A 20,906-nucleotide genomic window follows, 5' to 3' on the forward strand; every position below is an offset into this window, starting at 1 on the left:
ACTTTTTGGATAAAGAACAAAATTAAGTTTTATAAATATGTCCTGGTAACTGCTATTTTAAGACATTTATAAGCACGAGAGACAATTTTGAGGAGCAGAACGAAGCAGAAGTTTCACTTTACTGGTAAGGGCTTTCTTTTTATCATTTGGAATGCTGTTTTGTATTTTAATATCACTTTAGTTTAAAAAATTGATTGTATGAAATCAACAAAAAGAGTTTAAAAGCTTGAAACAGATTTAAAAACATATATTTTTCTCCTAATTTCAATTTTATTCTCAATGAAAAAACAAACAGCAAAAAGAGTTGCATTTTGAATAGCTTTTGATTTAATGATATGATTTTTTCGAATTAAAGATTCAATTTTAAGGGTTCTTGGGGCACATCTTACTTTAGAGTCAGACAATACATAACACCTGCAATTATCCCAACAATTGCATGCATTACTAATTAAGATTAATTAATGCGTATTAAATAGCATGCTTACGGTAAAGTATCGGTTAAACATTTAAATAGTTTGTTAGATTTCTTTTTATTTTATAATTTAACAATTGAAAACTATATAGGACCGAGTAGGAACAATTATATAATTAAAATTTTTTTAAAAAACAATTTAGGGATTTGGTGTAGGGGAGTTATAAGCCATTTTTTTACATCAAACTTTACCTTGGTGTTATTTCCAGATAGACAAAACGAAATCAACTTAAAATATCTGATTTATTTATTTACATCGGCCATGTCTTTAATGACAACTTACAACATAAATAAGTGCAATTATATGAAATTGAAGCATTCATCATATTTTTGCCAAATGACATATGAATATATAAAATCGGTGGTAGTTGAGTCTAAAAAATAACTATAAATAAAAAATAAAAAAAGTACCTTGTTTGAAAATTACTCAAATGATATATTTAGTGAATATGAAAACTGAAACTTTAAGATAGAATCTGCTTTAAACGATATTTTGAATTTTCATTTTTCTCTAAAAAATATCAATAACATTTACCTAAATTCAAATGTCAATTTATTTTTTGAGAAAAGATTGAGCTAGTTTTTTAAACAAACGCACCATCTATTTTGTTCGTCGTCACATAAGCTGTCTTTAAGTATAAGCGTGGAACTTATGCAAAGCAAATGACTTCAACTCTAACACTAGTACTGAACATTGAGGTTTAGTTGTATAGATGTAGATGTTCAGATGAAATTGTTGGGATCTTAAACACCATTTCTGAGAAACTATATCAAGACCTTCATTGTTTGACCAGATTGGTTTTTTTAAACTAAGAATTTTTTATATTTTAATCATTCACACATTTGCCACCTTTTAGAGTAAATCCAGGCAAAGGGCATTCCAGAATGCGGCATTTTTTAGAGAATGGATCATAGACTTCGTCACTTTCGCAATTACCCTCACTCATTCCAACTTTATCACCATCCTTTAAGTTGATGTCTAATAAAAGTCCAAAAGACATCGTTGGACTTTTAAACTCTGATTCTGAGTCATGACAAAACATACCAGTCATGTTGGTTACAAAATTACAAACCGCACAATGAACATTCCTGTACGCGACGTCATCCAAATAAATGGCCCCCATATATCTCTCACAGAGCATCTTAGTTTTTAAGTCCCGCCATCTCTTGCCACAAGAGGACACTAAATTAGGCCTGCAGCTTTTAACGGAATTTTTAATGCCAGGAGGGATCTTAAAAGTGATTGGTAAATATCTGAATTTCCAATCTGTTTTCGAATCCCAAGACCACAATCCCCATAGTCCCTTCTCTCTGATATACATCATGTTCTTCAGCACGAAATCCCTGTTTTCGGTGCAAACATCCATGTATTCACTGAGGGAAGAGCAGTCCATCATTACGTGCCACATTACAAGTGATCGGAGATCTTCACCGTTACAGATGGCGCAGAACAAAGATTTGAAGGTCTTCTGGGAACTGGGATTGGTAACAGGTATGTTGTTAAAAGGATCGCTCCAGTCCTTTGAAGTTTGTTCGCACCTCCTGCGAATATCTGAAGGACCGTTGTACCGTGAGGAGCACACATCGATCATGAAGACGCTGTCTCCTGACTTGCTGATGATTCTGCAAGTAGCAGACCGCTTGTAGTTGCTGCTGATGTTGAGGAAAGGTGAATCGATGCAGCAGGTGTCGTAAAGGACACAGATGCTGCTGCAGTCACAGTTGTGGTGGTCTGAGTTGTCCAGATCTCTGGGGATGGAACAGGTATCTTTGGGTGAGCATGATGCATTCCATTTTCTAATCTCATTGTAGTTGAATGCATTGGGCAGAGACGCTGGAGCTAATATGGCTGATGCCAAGAATGATGCCAAAAATATGGCTGATGCTTGATATGAATGCATGAGCTAGCAATGATAACCCATTTCTTTGCCTTCTTTAATCTGTAAAGAGATAAAAATATTTTGCTTATTAATTTTTGAGATACTTTATTTCTTAAACGTTGAAGAGAGTGGTTCTTTTTTGAAAACATGATATTCGGCGCTCTGAAAAATTTCCGTGCGATACATTTTTCTCTAAATTTTTCTTTTACGTATTTTGTCTAAAATAAATTATCGACAAATATGACACTTATTCTTTTGTATGAAATGGGTTTAAAATGAATACTGTGGGGAGAAAATACAAAATATATGCAAATTGTCCATTAGCTGCTATCAAGTAATCAATATCCGATAACAAAATTTAGAATGATTGGGAAGATAATACGTAATAATAATTTTAATGTTATAAATTTAACATAAGAATGGCTACACAGCAACATCAATTTGACTAAAAGCGCATGTAGTAAATGGTGATGTTAACGTTACCTGTGTTTTCGCTTTGGCATGTTTCAGACTAAACTTTTTAAACCCCTATACATATATTCCGATATATATGGGTATTTTAAAAAATTTAACGTTTTTTCTATCTTACAAAATAGGTCTCAAATGAATGTTGAAAACTATTACAAAATAAATCGCACAATTTCTTTCAAATAGTATCTCCATTATATAAAGTTTTCTAAAGTAGCCAATTCTTCAAGTTATTTTGGAGAGCGTTTTGGGAAAATAAATACCACGATTTCTATGCAGACAGTTAAGACGTATCTGCATGAACGTTTTGTGCTGTTATCTGGTGAAAATACTGTTAGGTATTAAACTGGAAATAAAATTACGGAGGAGTTCAATGTAATTTTCTTTCTGAAAAAGTTTGTCGTATTACTATATTTTTCAGAGACCTGAATTTTAAATAATAGGTGATATTTAAAATTGTGTGTGCAGTATAGAAGAAAGTAAATTCATAAATACGATTAAAAAAAAACTTTGAAAAATATTAAATTAATTAAACTTAATTAGCATTTTTTGGTTATTTTATAAAAATGATAAAATTAAATGTTGAGCTATTTTCATAATGTTTTTCTTCACCTTTTAATCATCTCTTGAGCTCAAATAACAACAACAGTTTTATGTGGAATTTTTTTAACAGTTATTTGATGATCAACAGTTATTTGAACATTTTAAAGTGCCATAAAACTGTTCAAAGGGTTACTCGAAACGAATTTCTAACTCATTTTATAATTTTTCTTCGTAATTGAATACTCAGACAAACGAGGGGTAAATCTAATTATAGTTTTTACATAATTAATTTGTAAAAAAAAACTTAAAATCATAATCTTATGACTTAAATCATAAAATTGTATCAGATTTTATGGAATACAATGGACGCTGGGTTCGGAAGGATATTGCTCAAAGCTCTTCATCTGTTAAACGTAACATTTATTTTTTTTACTAGCAAATCACAATATGAATAACATTCATCTTTCCGAATTTTAGAATCATTAAAGATACATTTCTTAGGCTCCTTATGTAATTTACCTTACTCAGAAAAAAATATGATAAAAATGTTTAAAATATTGGTAAAATGTCATATCATTTCCTATTGATGTCGCTGAACTTTTTCTTGTAAATTCAGAATTTTCTATCACATTTCCGTTCTTGAACAAACATAACTCTCTCACGGAAGTATCTACACCAATATAGTATTTCCTGCAACAGTTAGCTCCTATTTTCTTGCAGTCTTACAATAATATATGTTTCTATTTCAAAGAAAACAATTTTTCAGCTTATGCATATATAAAAAAAAACAATTCAGAACTAGATGACACTTGAAGCTTTGCAAAATTTAACTATCAAACATGAGATCTAAATCTTAAGATTATTATTTATGAAATAACCAAAGAATTTCAATCTTCACTCTAAATAATTTCTGAAATATTTAATACTCTTTTATTTGTTAACATGCAAAAAATTGCTGATGAACTTTATTTATAATTACTTTATTAATATAAGAACTAAAAATAACTAACTAAAGAACTAAAAGTACTATATTATAATGAACTTTATTTATCGGGGTACCACCTGAAGATGGTCATACTATTAAGAGTTCCATTGTCACAAAAAATGGGACAAGAAAGTTACTAACTAAAAGTTACTGAAGTAGCTACTAAAGAAGCTGTAACCTGGAAGTTACGCTGATTTATTTGATATAAATAAGGGAATATAAAATAAAGCCCATTTTTAATAATCAGTAACACTGTTTAAATGTTATTTATCAGGATTTAAAATTAACGCAATGTTCACCTTATTTTGAGCGCATCTATACCACATTGATCACCAGAAGAATTTTTTTAAAAGTTGGCAACATAATCGGACATTGGCAACAGAAATATGATTATATTTCTGATGTACGAGTAAATGCAATATCATCGGCATTTCAACAGGCAATCAGCTTACTCATCAATGTTAGTAAAATTACAAAAATTAGGAAACGATGTCCTAAGAGTTACGCTGATTTATTCGACAAAAATAAAATATAAAATAAAGCACATTTTTAATTTGTAGTCTATGATTCGAATAAAAAGTAACACCTTTTGAATGTTATTTATCTAGGTTTAGAATTAAACTTTGCCTACGCCTACACAACATTAATCATTGGAAGATTATTTAAAGTTGGCAAAACATAATCGGATATTGGCAAGCGAACTATTATATTTCCGCTTTAAATGCAATAGCATCAGCATTACAACACACAATCAGCTTACTCATCTACATTTACAAAATTACGAGTTAACAATGAAACAAGAAAATCCATATCTTACCTTTCAAAACAATTTGTTCTTTCTCAATTGGGAATTTCTCGTTGACTAAATACAAATCCGCGTAATCGGATTTCGTGCTTTTCTCTCATCCTGTTTACATCCTATACATCCTCACTTTCTTTCTGTTATCTGCATTTTATGGATAAAAATATTTTTGGGAGAAAAAAAAAATCCGTTTCGCTACATTATTCTTTATTGTCGCGTGGCCACCATCGAATGCGCCATGGAGCATGACGGCCAACAAGGTCAAACTATTTTCCTCTGTTTTGATTCCTCTAATTTATGTATTTCATCATAGATTTTAAAGGAAAGTACAATGAATAATGATTTACATACATTATACACCCACCCATTCCCCTTCCATGTAACAACTTGTCAATTTACACGTACAGGTAAATAAACAAATCATACTGAGAACAATAGTGTTTATTTATTTAACATCTAAATACTTCCAATAGATTTTAAGCCTATTTCGAATTATTTTAACTAATTTTTTTGGTAGATAATTAATGATTATGATTCTCAGGGGCATCAGGGTCACGGGAGGTCGTTGTGACCTCCCAAAGATTTTCACTATTCTGCTAATTTGGCCATTAGGCATATTTACGAAATCTTATTTTCTCTCTCATTTTTTTTTGTGGAAAACACAACTAAGATTAGTAGATATTACACTTTTATTTAAATTTTTATTAATTTTTTTTAAAATAGCGATAAAAGAAATAATCCATCTGTATCATATTAGGCATTCATTTTACAATTCTCATATTTTCCTTAACCCCATGACATATCATTGAAATGATATGTCAATGATACATATCCTTGACATATTCCTGACATATCATTGAAATGCTCTTTGATTGCACTGTAAACAACAACAACTGCAACTGCGACAGAGATGCCAACTGCTTCCGACATCAGTATCCGTCAGTTTCAATTGTCCAGCAATATGTTTGAGGGTCTATTTTTTCCCCTTTTTCTTTTAAATTTTCTTTGGATGTAACTTTCCTAGCTAAAGTTAGGATCACTTTGTTTGTAAATTCATCTAAACTACCTTAAGCATGCGTGAAAAATGGAAAAAAAATATAGCTCAGAATAAATATTGTTTTAATAATCACACTTTCATTTCAAAAGAGATTTCAAATGTGCTAATAAATTAGTGCTAACTTTTAAGTAACTGACACAAACAAAAAAACACGCTTTTTTCAAATAAACATACTCCTTTTTACGACTAATTTGGATTTTTAACCATCAAAATATGGGAAGCAATCGCAATCTGGAAAATATGGGGTCTCTTTTTAGTCAGGAGACAGGCTGAAAGTTTGAATCCCTTAATGCTAATTTTACGAATTGTTTTTTTGGTCATATCTCTAAAACAAATTGCGTCCATTTTTGCACCTACTTATAAATCTTATATACCCTAAGATAGTTTCATGAAAAAATTAATTATTGGAAATTATTTATTATTATTTTTTAATAATTGAAGAACAAATAGAATTGTAAGGCATACAAAATTTTCCATCGTTTATTTATTTTATATAAACGAATTTTATAAATTTGATCGAAATTATCTTTTAATCGCTTAAAAGCTTCCCGAGATAAGGCGAAATACTCAAAATGTGAGATTAGCAGCATTAAGAAGTTAAACTTTCTGACCGCGCTTTGAACTAAACTATTGGGAGAATATTTTCCAGATTGCGGCTATCTCTCATATTTTAATAGTTAAGAATCCAAATCCGAGGAAGAAAAGGATTGTTCAGGGAAAGTACGTTTTTGTATCGGATTCTGTAATATAATTAATAGATAGTACTATTAATTCGCATATTTGAGGTCATTTTTCGAAAGCATCAGGATTAACACGTATTGTTAGTTCGTGGAAATCCGATCACTGAAACAAAAGTTATTTAGGGTAATCATATTATTTTTACGCAGCGCACTGTACTAATTTTATTACTTTTACAATTTCGGCTGTTTGAAATATTCTATTTAAGCAATGTCAATATGGAAGATCAGGCATAATAAGCTATTCCTAAAACTTGTACACACCGTATTTTTCGAATACCATAGTTTATACTCATTACCCATTTCACGTAATTTGTTTTTTCAAATTTTCTAACTGGCATTAAAAGGTCGATGCCAATCGGATTTTCGGCGATCGATGTTCAAGTCCATAATCTTCTATAGCTCGTTCACCAGGAGTTGACACTTACCTCCGCCTACATTCACGTGGTATCCGACGATACTATTTCGCTATTTTTGGGAGAAGGATGTGAACAATCCTTAAAAAGGTTGCTATATGGCGATCGTATGACAAAAATATTTATTTAGCAAACTTTATGAGCATTTTTTTAACATTAAATATTACATAAATTTGATAATATTTGTCTCTTTTGAGTGAATAGTATGTCCTTTTTGGGATATTTTGCTGCAATATATTTAATTAGCCAGAGTAAGGAAAGTATAATAGCTGATGATAAAGTGAAGTAAGTGACTGAAAAAGAATGAACTGTTTGCGTTTGGCGCGCATTAAGGGTTGTCTCAATTTCAAGCGCGGAGACGTTTCTGATCTTACTCCTGTGCTGAAAAGAACTCTTCGTCTGAGGAAGTGGGACCAATTGCCAACTCCTGGTGAATGAATTCACACAGGACACCAGGGAACTATCGGATTAAAAACTGAACCTTCGTGCAGGATTTTTGAATGAAATTATACTGCATTTGTGTTACACGTGGAAGAAAACCATAAAACCGTCCCACTAAATACAATTTTTTTAAATATGTTATTATAATTCTTTAGTATTTTTGTTGCTTTTTAAAGCTCATAATATGCTCATGAAAAATACTTTAAGGGTATCGCGGTGACTCCAAACCTTAAATATAAAACAAAAAACAATGTACATACAAAGTTTATAAAAAATCTTATTTATTAGTTCGTTACTTCAATGGTGGTACACTGAGCCGTAGTGGCTCAGGGGAAAGAGAGTTCGACTCCTAATGTGGTGACCCGGGTTCGAATCCTAGTAATCGTTCGTCAGTACGAATTTTGCACTCGGCTCGCACAGACGTAAAATATCCTCAGTGATAAACGGATCAAGGGTTAGAATCTCCTTGTCACCAGGCTAACCGTGGAAGATTTTCGTGGTTTTCGTGGTCGTTTAACAACAAGTTTCAAAGCCTTTTTTGCATTTTTCTAAAATATTTTATTTTAATGAACTGAAATTTTTTGATAAAGAAAACTGGAGGGAGTAATGTCCTGGAAAAGGCCAATAAAGACCTACTCCGTACTGTTGTGTCAGTGATGATAATGATGACGTTATGTAAATTATTAATTTTATTAAATTCATTATTCAATCATTTTTATTAAATTCGTATTAAATTCATTAATTTTAGCAGAGAATGTACGCCATTTTTATAATGCGACTTATTATATTGAAATTAGACTTTGATCCTAGTTTAAGCAAAGTAAAGTTGGGTGATATTGGAATTTTTATATTCAGATAAATCTCCAGGAAAAAATGATATTTCTTTGCATATCACGACATTTTTATAATTCTTCTTGTTTGCATAATATTTGAGAGTTGCTCACATTTCGTTATTCTATTTTAGTTAATGAAAAATCATGATAATAACGCATTCGATAATTAATTTTAACGATAATACTCGTGACATTGTTTTTCATGTTTGTTATTGTTGATAATTACGGTATACTAGATATATATTGTAAGACAAGATATTTATGATAAAGATTGAGAACAATTTTGTAAATATCTTTATCGTAATGTTTAATAGCAATATTTTATGATACATTGATATTGCTCTCAGCTCAACTCAAGCTGATGTACTAGGTTCAGCACTACTGGTAAAGTATACAATCATTGACAATGGCTAAGAAACAAAAGATGTAGTGTTTTCAAATAAACTTGGCACTTTATTTCTACGACACAACAATAGATTTTTACATCTGCAGAAAATTTACTTGGTTATACCGAAGCAAGGCATACAGGTATTGGCAATTGGCAGTTATAAGAGCAACATCAACATCTTTATAAATTATATATATACAAATATTATATTGCATTTTATTATCGAAGTGACACTCAACATTGAAAAGGCCCTAAAATCGAGCTCTTTTCTGAAGTATTTTAGAAATAAATAATAAATACTACAGTGTGGCGACGACCTATAAAAGATAGTGGTGACATATGTTTTATGAGGTTATTGTAAACTTTAATTTCAGATCATTTTAGGAACTCAGTTTGTTATTCACAACAAATGGCAAATTCTTATGTAACACTCCTTACCCGAATTTATTGCGAAATCGGGCTCGCTTTATCTTTCTGCAATTCTTTGTAAAATAATCATATACTTCATTGTTTCCACAATGCGTTGTTTCGTCCTGCAGTGAGGATAATTCAATAAAAAATGCATCAGTTTCCGAAGAGCTACCACCACCATGTCTTTCATCCATTGCAAGGCAAATCATGTCATCAATGCTCTTGTAGTTGCAAATGGCGCAATGCGGGTTTCGGTAGTGAAGAATAGATAAACCATCCTCGCTCAGAATTCTAGTCAATGCCATGTAAGCCAGGCACTTTTTTTCGACAGTGTCATCCGTCCAATCATCAGCGCATTCTGCAATTATTTCGAAATTATAACAATAGGGCACGACATTTTTTAATTTGTCTGGGAAAGGTGTTTGCAAAGAAACTTCGACTTCAATATTATTCTCAAGCTCCATAAACCACTCGTAACCGTTAGAATTCAGTTTCGGTATTGACGTGGTATTAAGTTTATGACGTATGCAATTACTTTTTAGTTTAAAATCCCAGGGTATTGGCTGTTCTTCTCCATTGTTTCTGTTGCAGGCGTAGCAATAGTGGTTCTTATAGGAAATACCTGTTACAGGATCAGTAACAGGTATTTTCAAAAAAGGATCGTCATCATTATAGCTTTCGCATAGCTCTTCGGTAATGTCATCGTAAAGCATGTCGGGATCACAACTGTTTATCATGGGTAAATATCGAATTTTTTTACCATATCGGAAATATTCGCATTCGACGTTCTTCAAAGGTACTATGTAGTTGTTTCTGTGCTTAGAGTCTACGCAGCATGTACCCAGATGACTGCAGGAAACACCACAGTTGCAATGTTCAACAACATTCTGTCTTCTGGGTAATTCACAAGAATCTAAACCCTTGCATGTTGCATTCAAATCTTCGATATCCTTGTATGTAACGTCAGATAATGAGGTTTTCAAGCATTCAATGTTTACAAAGGACTTGAACAAGATCAACAGAGGAATAGCAGGGTATACTTTCCATTCAAACTGCATTTTTGGTAAGATCTAGAAATAATAGGAGTGAATATTATTGGTTGCTATAAATATAAACTAAAAAAAATTATCATTCTTAAATGTTTGTTAGTTGTGAGTCGACTCTGAAAAGGAAAATCACAAAAATTTAATTACAGAACAAATTGCTGAAGAAAAAGAAATTGAAATAAATTTAGTCACAGAGGTTGATAATGAAATGTTTATTTATTCAAAATTAGTTTCATTAGTTTTTTTTAATCCATTTATTACAAAATTGATTGGCGTTAATAAAAAGCGTTATAAACCATGCGTTTGTTGAATAAAATTTAAGGTTATTCTTAGAAGGCTCAGTCATCAACTGTGAAAGTCAAGGGTGAAAAAGTCGGTTTATGAGTGATTCTTACGAAACATGATATTCACTGTCACTTGCTCCAAGATCTAATACTATATAATACTAAAAGAACTTTTTTTTAAAAAAAAAATTAATAAATAGCATTGCTATTAGCATTTTAAAATGACTTTGCACTAGCATTGACTGTTTTGTATACTTAAAAAATTTAATTGAATATCAAAATGTCATTTTCCTGGCATGTCCAATAATAACTAGCTTCAAAACTTTCCATACATTTTTAAAAATCTAATTTTTTTTATCTTATCCTATGTAAGCATTTCTAGAATATATACAGAGGGTATTGTTTACTAAAACTTCGTTTAAAAAATTTTTTTCTGTCAATAATTTGCTTGTCCCATGAAAATCTGTCATTTTCCTGGCTACTTTTATTTAGTCATTTATAACCAAAATAGATAGCGCCAGGAATCAATATCTTATGTTAATACTAGATTGATTAGATACCCTCCTATCTGAACATGGCTTTTTGCATGAATAAAGAACCAATTTTCTGGCTCAAAATCTATTTCAAAAATTTTTTCAAGGTGAGTAGGTTTTTATGCTGTTATTTTCCTGGCATCTTGAAATCATTAATAACAAAAACTGCATAGATTTATCTGAGTTATTTTAAGAAATACTGCTGTTTTCTGCAGAATATAAACGTCTTTGGACCAAAATATTAAATTAAAGTAAAGTTATATGCTATAAAATGGCGAATTTGTCATTATCCTGGCTGTCATTTTCCTGGCTCATAAATGCCAGGACATTGAAGTGTTACCAGAAATTCTTTTTAACTGCTAATACTGTAAAGAGGGAAAGCAAATATTAACCTAATACCAAGTTTATGTATGATTGTAATATGCTTGGATGTAATCAAAGTTATTTATTTATTTAATGATTGATTATTATACGCAATATTATTCCGTACATATCAGCAACAAAAATTTTTTTGTTTCTTTCTACAGTGAGCAAAAAGAATTAATTTAAGCAATTTATGGTCCATCTAACATAAAGGCTTAAGTTCAATGCTTACTATTAACTGAAAATGACTGTTTTTTAAACTTCCAAGGTAATTTTCCTGGCATTCAAGATTTGGTGAATTTCTATTTTTTTTTCTCCAGCAAATGTCAATAAACTACACTGCTGTCTATAAGATATTAATAAGTGTAGCTAAAGAAGTATACAAAAAAAAATTTTAGATTATTTTGAAGACTTTAAATTTGAAGAAATTTTTTGGTCCGAATTGTCATGTTTTGTAAGAATAACCCTTATATCAGTTTTTCACAAAAATTACTATTGGACAGTCATCTGTTGCCTTCTGAGAATTTGTAAGTTTCGACAAATCAATTACATGAAAAATCGGTTCTCCCTAGAGCGATTACACAGCGAAGCTGAGTAATTGCTATCGGAGAGAACCGATTGTGGGAAAACACTTCTTGTCCCCTCGCAAATTTGCTAGAACTCAGAATCGACTTTCATGGACATAAACTGTTCTTATTAAACAATTAAGTAATTCAAAGATACAGAAGCGGTAAGATAGTGCTTGATCAAAAAAAACTTCAAAAATATACAAATTGTATATTTTTGAAAATTCATTACACAGCAGTCAATATTTTGAATTTTGTCAAAGTTTTAAAAATATACAACAGTCGACATGTCTCAAGCACTCAAGAATAGCCGCCCATTTTCAAGACTTACCAAGCATGAATGAGAGGAAACAAAACTAATTTGAGATATAAAACGTAAAATTGCCAGTGAAAAATGGAATTTCTCACCTTTATTTTTCCACCTTTTGCTAGCAACTTTACGTTTTATTATTTCAAATCGCTTTTGTCTTACCTCATGCACGTATAGCAAGTCTTGAAAATGGGATTCTATTTTTTAGCGTTTGAGATATATCGACTGTTATTTCAAATTTTTTATAATTTTGAAAGGAATAAAGTTTTTTTTTTTATCAAGTAATAAACGGTTTAGTTTATAATTATACTCGCAAGCATTTGAGGTTTTTATGAAATATCTCGTATAGTAATAATGAACTGAGCAGAGATTAAATAAATAAAATTAATATAGGACTTTATCAGAATTTTAACTTTTTATATACTTCTGTTTAAATATTTGTATGTAAATATGGACAAATCTCTTTTAAATCTTAATTTATTGGAATAATAATACTTTTTCTTAGCTACCTCTAGGAAAATATTTTCCTTAATATTTTAAATAATAGAAAATCCGTAGTAGTATGCTATAACGAAAATGTCACAAAACATCAATACAGAGAAAAGCCAAACTTTCCTTAAATAAAATAAAGTGAAACGAAATATGATTTAGTACTTTAATATAGTGAGAAGTTACTGAAACGCTGCGTTTGAGTTCATCGAAAATCAGAAAAAATGAAGATTAATTTCAATAAATTTCTTCATGCAAGTGACGTCATGGTTATCATGGGTTAGAGTCTTCTTTTCACCAGGCTGACTGTGGAAGATTTTCGTGGTTTTCGTGGTCGTTTAACAATGAGTATCAATGCCTTTTTTGCATTTCTGTAAAATATTTTATTTTAATGAACTGAAATTTTTTAATGAAAAGAACTGGAGGGAGAAATGTCCTGGAAAAGGCCAATAAAGACCTACTGCGGACTGTTGTGTCAGTGATGATAATGATAACGTTATTTAAATGTTTTATTAATTTCTCACTGTGAAAAAGTGAATTTAAAATATAGTTATTAAAGTTACGTTTTATTTTTTTTAAGCATCATAGCATAATAAAGTACTGGGATAAGGGGGTGTTTATTCACTGGATCACCAAACGATGAAAAACCAGTGAAGGAACAAGTGCTCCTTTACTGTTTTTTTTTCTAAGTTAATGAAAATAAAAGAAAATTTTTAATTTTCTTGTCCCTTTAGTGATGTTCCGAATCAAAAGTATGTTAAAAATACGAAAAACAACTTCTAACCAGAGAGGGAACTGGCATGTTCCTTTACTGGGCATAGATTTCCCAGTGAATGAATAGTATGCGTTAATATGTTGACACTTTTAATTTTCAATTCATGATCACAAAAAAAAAGTTAACATTTTCCAAGTATTTATATGTTATACCTTCAAGAATAGGCTTGTTTTTAAATATTTACTTGGCTTATAAATTCATAAAGAGCATTAAAAAATAACCAAAATTAAGTGTTCCTTTACTGGGTGTTCATTCACTGGTAAGAGCTGTTCCTTCACTTGGTCTTCTTACTACTTGTTATTTGAACCTCCAAAACTTTAAAACAATATTATGTAAGTTCTCTACAGTTTTTTTTACATAATTTGCAATCAGTAACAAATATGTTGACACTGTCATTTCACTAAAATTACGAATTTTGAAATTAATATGATTTTTTAAAAGGCAAGCGAAGCTTAAGTGTTCCTTCACTGGTTAGTTTACCCTATATCTCCAGGAAAAAATGATATTTCTTTGCATATTACGAAATTTTTATAATTCTTCTAGTTTATATAATATTTGAGAGTTGTTCATATTTCGTTATTCTATTGAAGTTAATGAAAAATCATGATAATAGCGTATTCGATTATTATTTTTAACGTTAATACTCGTGACATTGTTTTTCATGTTTGTTATTGTTGATAATTACGGTATACTAGATATATTGTAAGATAAGATATTTATGATAAAGATTGAGAAATTTTTTTTACATATCTTTATCGTAATGTTTAAAAATAGCGATATTTTTATGATACATCGATATTACTCTCAGCTCAACTCAAGCTGATGTACTAGCTTCAGCACTAGTGGTAAAGTAGGCAATCATTGATAAGAAACAAAAGATGTACAGTTTTCAAATAAACTTGGCACTTTATTTCTATGACACAACAAGAGATTTTTACATCTTTAGAAAATTCACTAGGCATGCAGGTATTGGCAAGTGGTATTTATAACAACAACATCAACATCTTTATAAATATATAAACAAATATTATATAGCATTTTATTATCTAAGTGACGCACAGCACTGAAACGGTCCAAAAATCGAGTTCTTTTCTGAAATATTTTAGAATTAAATAAAGAATGCTGCAGTGTGGCGACAGCCTGTAAAAGATAGTGGTGACATATGTTTTATGAGGTTATTGTAAACTTTAATTTCAGATCAATTTTAGGAATTCAGTTTCTTATTCACATCACAACACAGATAATTAATTTAAAAGCATTTCTGTTTCATAGTAACTTGGATTAACAATTTGTTTCTCTGATCTTTTAATCTTTTCTGGAATATGGAGAAATTGATCTTGTAAAAAATAATGGATATTCAATAAGAAAAGTTTTTTATAATGAGTTTCCGAAGTTCGTACATTTGAAAAGAATGACATTGACTACTGCTCTCAGTAATGGCTTCAATTATAAACCCCACTTCTAATAGTATATGAACTGCCCTTTTAGTTTGTGAGCGATAATTTAGCAAAGGGTTCAAGAATCACCTTTCTTTATCTCATCAACATGTGAGGGTGACATATATACGAGGGTTGCTATTTATATTTCTGGCCTTGGCAACAGTAAGTGTTGTTAGGCGACCGCAGACGATTTTAATCGAAAGTTTGATATTTTTAAACATAAATTCAGCAGCCGATTTACCATTATAGCTTCATTTGTGTTGTTGACAGTAAATTGAAAAGTTCTTCTCTTTCAAAAAATGGAATTGAATCGTGAACATTTTCGTGCCATTATTTTTCATAACTTTCGACGTGGATTGTCAAGACAAGAGTGCTTCGATGAACTTAATTCTTTATTCAGCGATAAAGCGCCATCCTACAGCACTGTAAAAAATTGGTATAACGAATTTAATCGTGGTCGATGTTCGATCCAGGACGAATCCCGTGCAGGTCATCCAAAATCCGCTGTTGTGCCAGAAAAGATCGATGCTGTGCGTGAACTGATAAAGCAAGATCGTTATGTGACATACCGTGAGATAGAGGCGTCTTGGGACATTAGTATGACTAGCATCAATAAAATATTGCATGAACATTTGAGCGTAAAAAAAAATTGTTCGCGTTGGATCCCGCATAATCTGACAAACGCTCAAAAAAAGGCTCGTGTCGATTGGGGCAAGGAAATGTAGGAAAAATACGTTCAAGGTACATCAAAGGCTGTGTATAGCATCTACATAGTTGACGAATCATGGATCTATGCATATGAGCCGGAAACAAAACAGCCATCAACTGTATGGGTCTTCCAAGACGAGGCAAAACCAACGAAAGTTGTTCGAGGAAGAAGCACATTGAAACAAATGATTGCCTGTTTCTTCGGCATTAACGGTCATGTAGCAACAGTGGCGTTAGAGCAACGCAGGACGGTCAATTCTGAATGGTACACGAATTCTGAATGGTTGTTTGCCAGAAGTCATCGGAGAAATTCGAAAAAAGCAGAACAGGCGAATCATTCTTCATCATGGCAATGCGAGTTCTCACACATCGACTCAAACAAAGGCATTTCTGACGGAGAGAAAGATCGAACTGATGAGTCATCCGCCGTACAGCCCTGATTTGGCACCCAATGACTTCTTCTTATTCCCACACATCAAAAATAAATTTCGTGGACAACGATTTTCGACCCCCGAGGAAGCGGTTGATTCATTCAAAACGCATGTTTTGGAGTTACCTCAATCGGACTGGAAGAAGTGCTTTGAAAATTTGTTCAAACGCATGCAAAAGTGTATTGATCATCATGGAGAATATTTTGAAGAACAATAAAACCAATTTCAATCCTACATGTTTGTTTTTTCATTATTAGGCCAGAAATATAAATAGCAACCCTCGTATTAACCAAGCATTCTCACTTTATCTGGCCGAGAACAATATATCGAAACATGCCAATTTATGCCCGGATTAGATTTACAACTAGATCATAATATATTCACTGGGAGTATTTTCATTTAAGTATTATGCATTTAACCTTAAACAGTCAGTGTTGGGTACATTGTAGAAATATATACGAGGCAGTGGAACTTAACCTTAAAAATCATGTTTGTTTTGTCGACTGGTCTGTTTCCACCTTCAAAACGGATGTTTATCTTTCCACGTAATCGCTAGTTTATCAGTATTACAGGTCCCGCAGTGGACTGATCGTTAAGACACGGTTCTCAGCAGACCACCGAAGTCAAGCATCACTGGCTACGGGTGACCCCTTGGATCAGTCTGCGTAGGGACCGAAAGTGTGCAGTATTATTCCTCGTTAAACTGTTCTACCGTAAAGTGCTCGATTTCGCGTGCAAGTCGTCGGGCTACCGAAGCGGGGGTGCCATCCCCTCTGCAGAGGATCAAAATTGTGATGGCATGTCTTCGGATCATCCTCAGGGATGTTTCCCAGACCTTCGCCAATAGCCCATCCTGCAGCTCTAGTGCGACGTAAACTAACTACAACAACAACAATCAGTATTACAGAGATGTGTCAGATACAGCGCTTACGAATCTTTAAACGTCAAGCGCGTTTTTCTCTAACAACCATATTTTCAAACTTGTACAATTGAGATTAGAAAAAAAATATTCTATTTTGTTCTAAAGAGATTATAAATAATTGAAGTTTATACAATATTTTTATTTCCTATGAGCAGCACAATCAGTCTTCCCGATGAGCAGACCTAGTGCGTTCTCCAGAAGTGGTATCCACACTTTCAGGACCACCACAATGGGTGAGATACCGTTGGCCATGTTAATTTGGACGTCTAGTTTCTGCCACACTAGATGACAGCATCGAGACTCTAGTTTATACAATATAGCATCACAGAAATGATTCAATATATCAGTTGTTTAATTATTAGCCTCGTAAGTTAATTGTTAAGTCACGTAAGTTCGCTTTTTGTATATTTTTTTAAATGAAAAAAGACATTTATTCAAAATTTTTATGAGTTTATAGGAAACACTATATCCATTTAATTTTGATAGTTGTGTTATAGTTTTCGATAATTTTCAGAAGAATCACAGTGATGTGCGCCCTTAAATTCTTCATCTTAACATTCAACAATGATATTTTAAAATATTTATTTTTAACAGTTTATATTGATTACCATTGTGATACATAATGACTCTCGCAAAAAAGGTATAGGATTAAAAAGTTCTCAGCTGTCAGTTTGTCAATATATAAAGACAAATTGAGGTTTTAGGATATTCTAATTTGAAGCTTATGGAAAGGATGCATTCTTTATTGTAAAGTTATAAATGCAACGAAGTGTTTCTCAGCTTCTCCATGCTCTTCAAGTATGAAACTCGAAGAACTCATGGCAGACACTGAGACTTTTTCTCACCAATGGCGTTTTTACAAAACACTGAAATTCAAAATAAGCTCGTTGAAGGCTATGCTACTCTAGGAAGAGCAAAGATCATGTCCTATGTATAATAATAGATACATCTAACGCTTTTAATGAGGGAATATAACTAGATGTGATACGGTGCCTGATGCAATGGAGAAATTTTTTGAGTCGTGATTTTTATTGTTTTTTTTTTTGTTTGATGAAAACTGAAAAAAAAAAAAAAACTAGAAATTTCTAATTTCGAAAAGAATATCATAATCAAACATTTTTGAATCTCTTGGGGGTTACGTAATAAATTTAGTTTCGAATTGTATTTTTCTGCTCATAGCAAAACCAGTTCCGCTGTAGTTACCATGTGTCCCAAAAATGACTGATGAATTTTGAAAAAGGAACGGAATGGAACAATATTGTAAGGTTTACGGCAATCATACGTATGTAAAAATGTTTAACGCTAAGAGAAAGTGCTAAATCTCTTTAATGTACCTACACTTTTTCCTTGTACCGTAAATCGCAAATTCATATGTAATACTTCTTACCCGAATTTATTGCGAAATCCGGCTCGCTTTATCTTTCTACAATTCTTTGCAAAATAATCATATACCTCATTGTTTCCACATCGCGTTGTTTCGTCCTGCAGTGAGGATAATTCAATAAAAAATACATCAGTTTCCGAAGAGCTACCACCACTATGTGTTTCATCCGTTGCAAGACAAATCATGTCATCAATGCTCTTGTAGTTGCAAATGGCGCAATGCGGGTTTCGATAGTGAAAAATATATAGCCCACCCTTGCTCAAAATTCTAGTCAAAGCCATGTAAGCCAGACACTTTTTATGGACAGTGTCATCCGTCCAATCATCAGCGCATTCTGCAATTATTTCGAAATTATAACAATAAGGCACGACATTTTTTAATTTGTCTGGGAAAGGTGCATGCAAGGAAACTTCGACTTCAATATTATTCTCGAGTGCCAGAAACCATTCACGACCATTAGAATTCAGTTTCGGTATTGACGTGGTATTAAGTTTATGACGTATGCAATTACTTTTTATTTTTAAATCCCATGGTATTGGTTGTTCTTCTCCATTGTTTCTGTTGCAAGCGTAGCAATAGTAATTCTTATAAGAAATACCTGTTACAGGATCAGTAACAGGTATTTCCAAAAAAGGATCGTCATATCTATAGCTTTTGCATAGCTTTTCGGTAATGTCATCGTAAAGCATGTCGGGATCACAACTGTTAATCATGGGTAAATATCGATCTCTTTCACCATATCGGAAATATTCGCATTTGACGTTCTTCAAAGGTACTATGTAATTGTTTCTATGGTTAGAGTCTACGCAGCATGTACCCAGATAACTGCAGGAAACGCCACAGTTGCAATGTTCAACAACATTCTGTCTTCTGGGTAATTCACAGGAATCTAAACCCTTGCATGTTGCATTCAAATCTTCGATATCCTTGTATGTAACGTCAGATAATGAGGTTTTGAAACATCCAATGTTTACAAAGGACTTGAACAAAATCAACAGAGGAATAGCAGGGAATACTTTCCATTCAAACTGCATTGTTGGTAAGATCTAGAAATAATAGGAGCGAAAATTATTGTTTGCTATAAATATTAATTAAAAAATTATCATCCTTTAATGTTTGTCAGTTTTGATGCGACTCTAAAAAAGAAAATCACAAAAATTTAATTACGGAACAAATTGCTAAATAAGAAGAAATTGAAATAAATTTAGTCATAGAGGTTGATAATAAAATGTTTATTTATCCAAATTATTTTCATTAGTTTTTTTATTTATCAATTACTGCAAAATTGACTTGCATTATAAGTTAATGAAATATATTTTTAACCATGCGTATAGTGAGTAAAATTTAAGGTTATTCTTAGGAGACTCTGTAGTCAAATGTGAAGATCAAGGGAAAAAATCAGTTTACATATATTTTTCACAAAAATGACAGTTGGACAGCCATCTGTTGTTATTTGAGAATTGCTAAGTTTTGACAAATCAGTAACATAGAAAATTGGTTCTCCCCTGGAGCGATTACGCAGCGACGATGCGTGATCGTAGTCGGAGAGAACAGATTATAGAAAAACAGTATTCAGGTACAGAAACAGTCCGGTTGTGGAGTTTTGTGGAAAAACACTTCCTGTCAGTTCGCGAATTTGTTTTTACTGAGAATCAACCTTCATGGACATTAACGGTTATAATTAAACAATAAAGTAATTCCAAGAAAATGAAACGGTAAGATAGTACTTGATCAAAAACTTCAAGAATATACAAATTGGAAACAACAGTCGACTTGTCTCAAGCTTTCAAAAATTGGTGCCCATTTTAAAACTTACCGTACATGAATGAGAAGAAACTAAACTGATTTGAAATATAAAACCTAAAATTGCCAACGAAAAATGGAATTTCTCAACTTTACGTTTTATGTTTCAAATCGCTTTTGTTTCACCTCATGCACGTGTAGCAAATCTTAAAAATGGGAGCCTATTTTTGAGCGTTGGAGATATGTCGACTGTTATTTCAAATTTTTATATTTTTGAAAAGAATAAAGTTTTTTTTATCAAACAATAAGCCGTTTAGTTTATAATTGTATTATACCCCCAAAGATTTGAGGTTTATAGTGGTAATGAGCTAAGCAGAGCTTTTTTTTAAATAAATAAAATTAAAATAAGACTTTATCAAAACTTTGACCTTTAATACTTGTGTTATTTGCATGTAAATATGGGAAAATTTCTTTTAATTT

The 20,906-nt window shown here is 31.9% G+C and overlaps 4 protein-coding genes across 5 annotated transcripts in view; all 4 read right to left on the reverse strand.

The window, feature by feature from the left end:
- Positions 1-696: 696 nt before the first annotated feature.
- LOC107455221 (uncharacterized) lies at positions 697-5,417 on the reverse strand. 2 transcript variants are annotated; one of them, XM_043057198.3, is made up of 2 exons: positions 5,166-5,417; positions 697-2,412 (listed from the first exon to the last, which is right to left on the reverse strand). In XM_043057198.3, exon 2 carries the CDS (start codon positions 2,371-2,373, stop codon positions 1,300-1,302), a length of 1,074 nt encoding a protein of 357 aa, XP_042913132.2. In that variant the 5' UTR covers positions 2,374-2,412; positions 5,166-5,417; the 3' UTR covers positions 697-1,299. The 2 variants fall into 2 exon arrangements, with proteins under 2 accessions (XP_042913132.2, XP_042913139.2); XM_043057205.3 differs by having other exon boundaries at positions 697-2,405; positions 5,166-5,386.
- Positions 5,418-9,007: 3,590 nt separating this feature from the next.
- Positions 9,008-10,894, reverse strand: LOC147809517 (uncharacterized). The gene has a single exon (XM_087162593.1). The coding sequence runs from the start codon at positions 10,489-10,491 to the stop codon at positions 9,457-9,459; it is 1,035 nt and encodes a 344-aa protein (XP_087018719.1). The 5' UTR covers positions 10,492-10,894; the 3' UTR covers positions 9,008-9,456.
- A 3,791-nt stretch (positions 10,895-14,685) lies between these two features.
- LOC110282964 (uncharacterized) overlaps positions 14,686-20,906 on the reverse strand; it is a 70,783-nt gene continuing 64,562 nt past the window's right edge. Inside the window, exon 3 of the mRNA XM_043044237.3 lies at positions 14,686-19,729. The gene's annotated coding sequence lies outside the window, so the exon portion shown is untranslated. The remainder of the gene's footprint in view (positions 19,730-20,906) is intronic.
- On the reverse strand, positions 18,683-19,717 carry LOC147809518 (uncharacterized). The gene has a single exon (XM_087162857.1). The coding sequence runs from the start codon at positions 19,715-19,717 to the stop codon at positions 18,683-18,685; it is 1,035 nt and encodes a 344-aa protein (XP_087018983.1).

Source organism: Parasteatoda tepidariorum, chromosome 5 (genome assembly GCF_982258835.1).
Source record: "Parasteatoda tepidariorum strain Cologne lab strain chromosome 5, Ptep-v5.0, whole genome shotgun sequence".
NCBI lineage: Eukaryota > Metazoa > Arthropoda > Arachnida > Araneae > Theridiidae > Parasteatoda > Parasteatoda tepidariorum.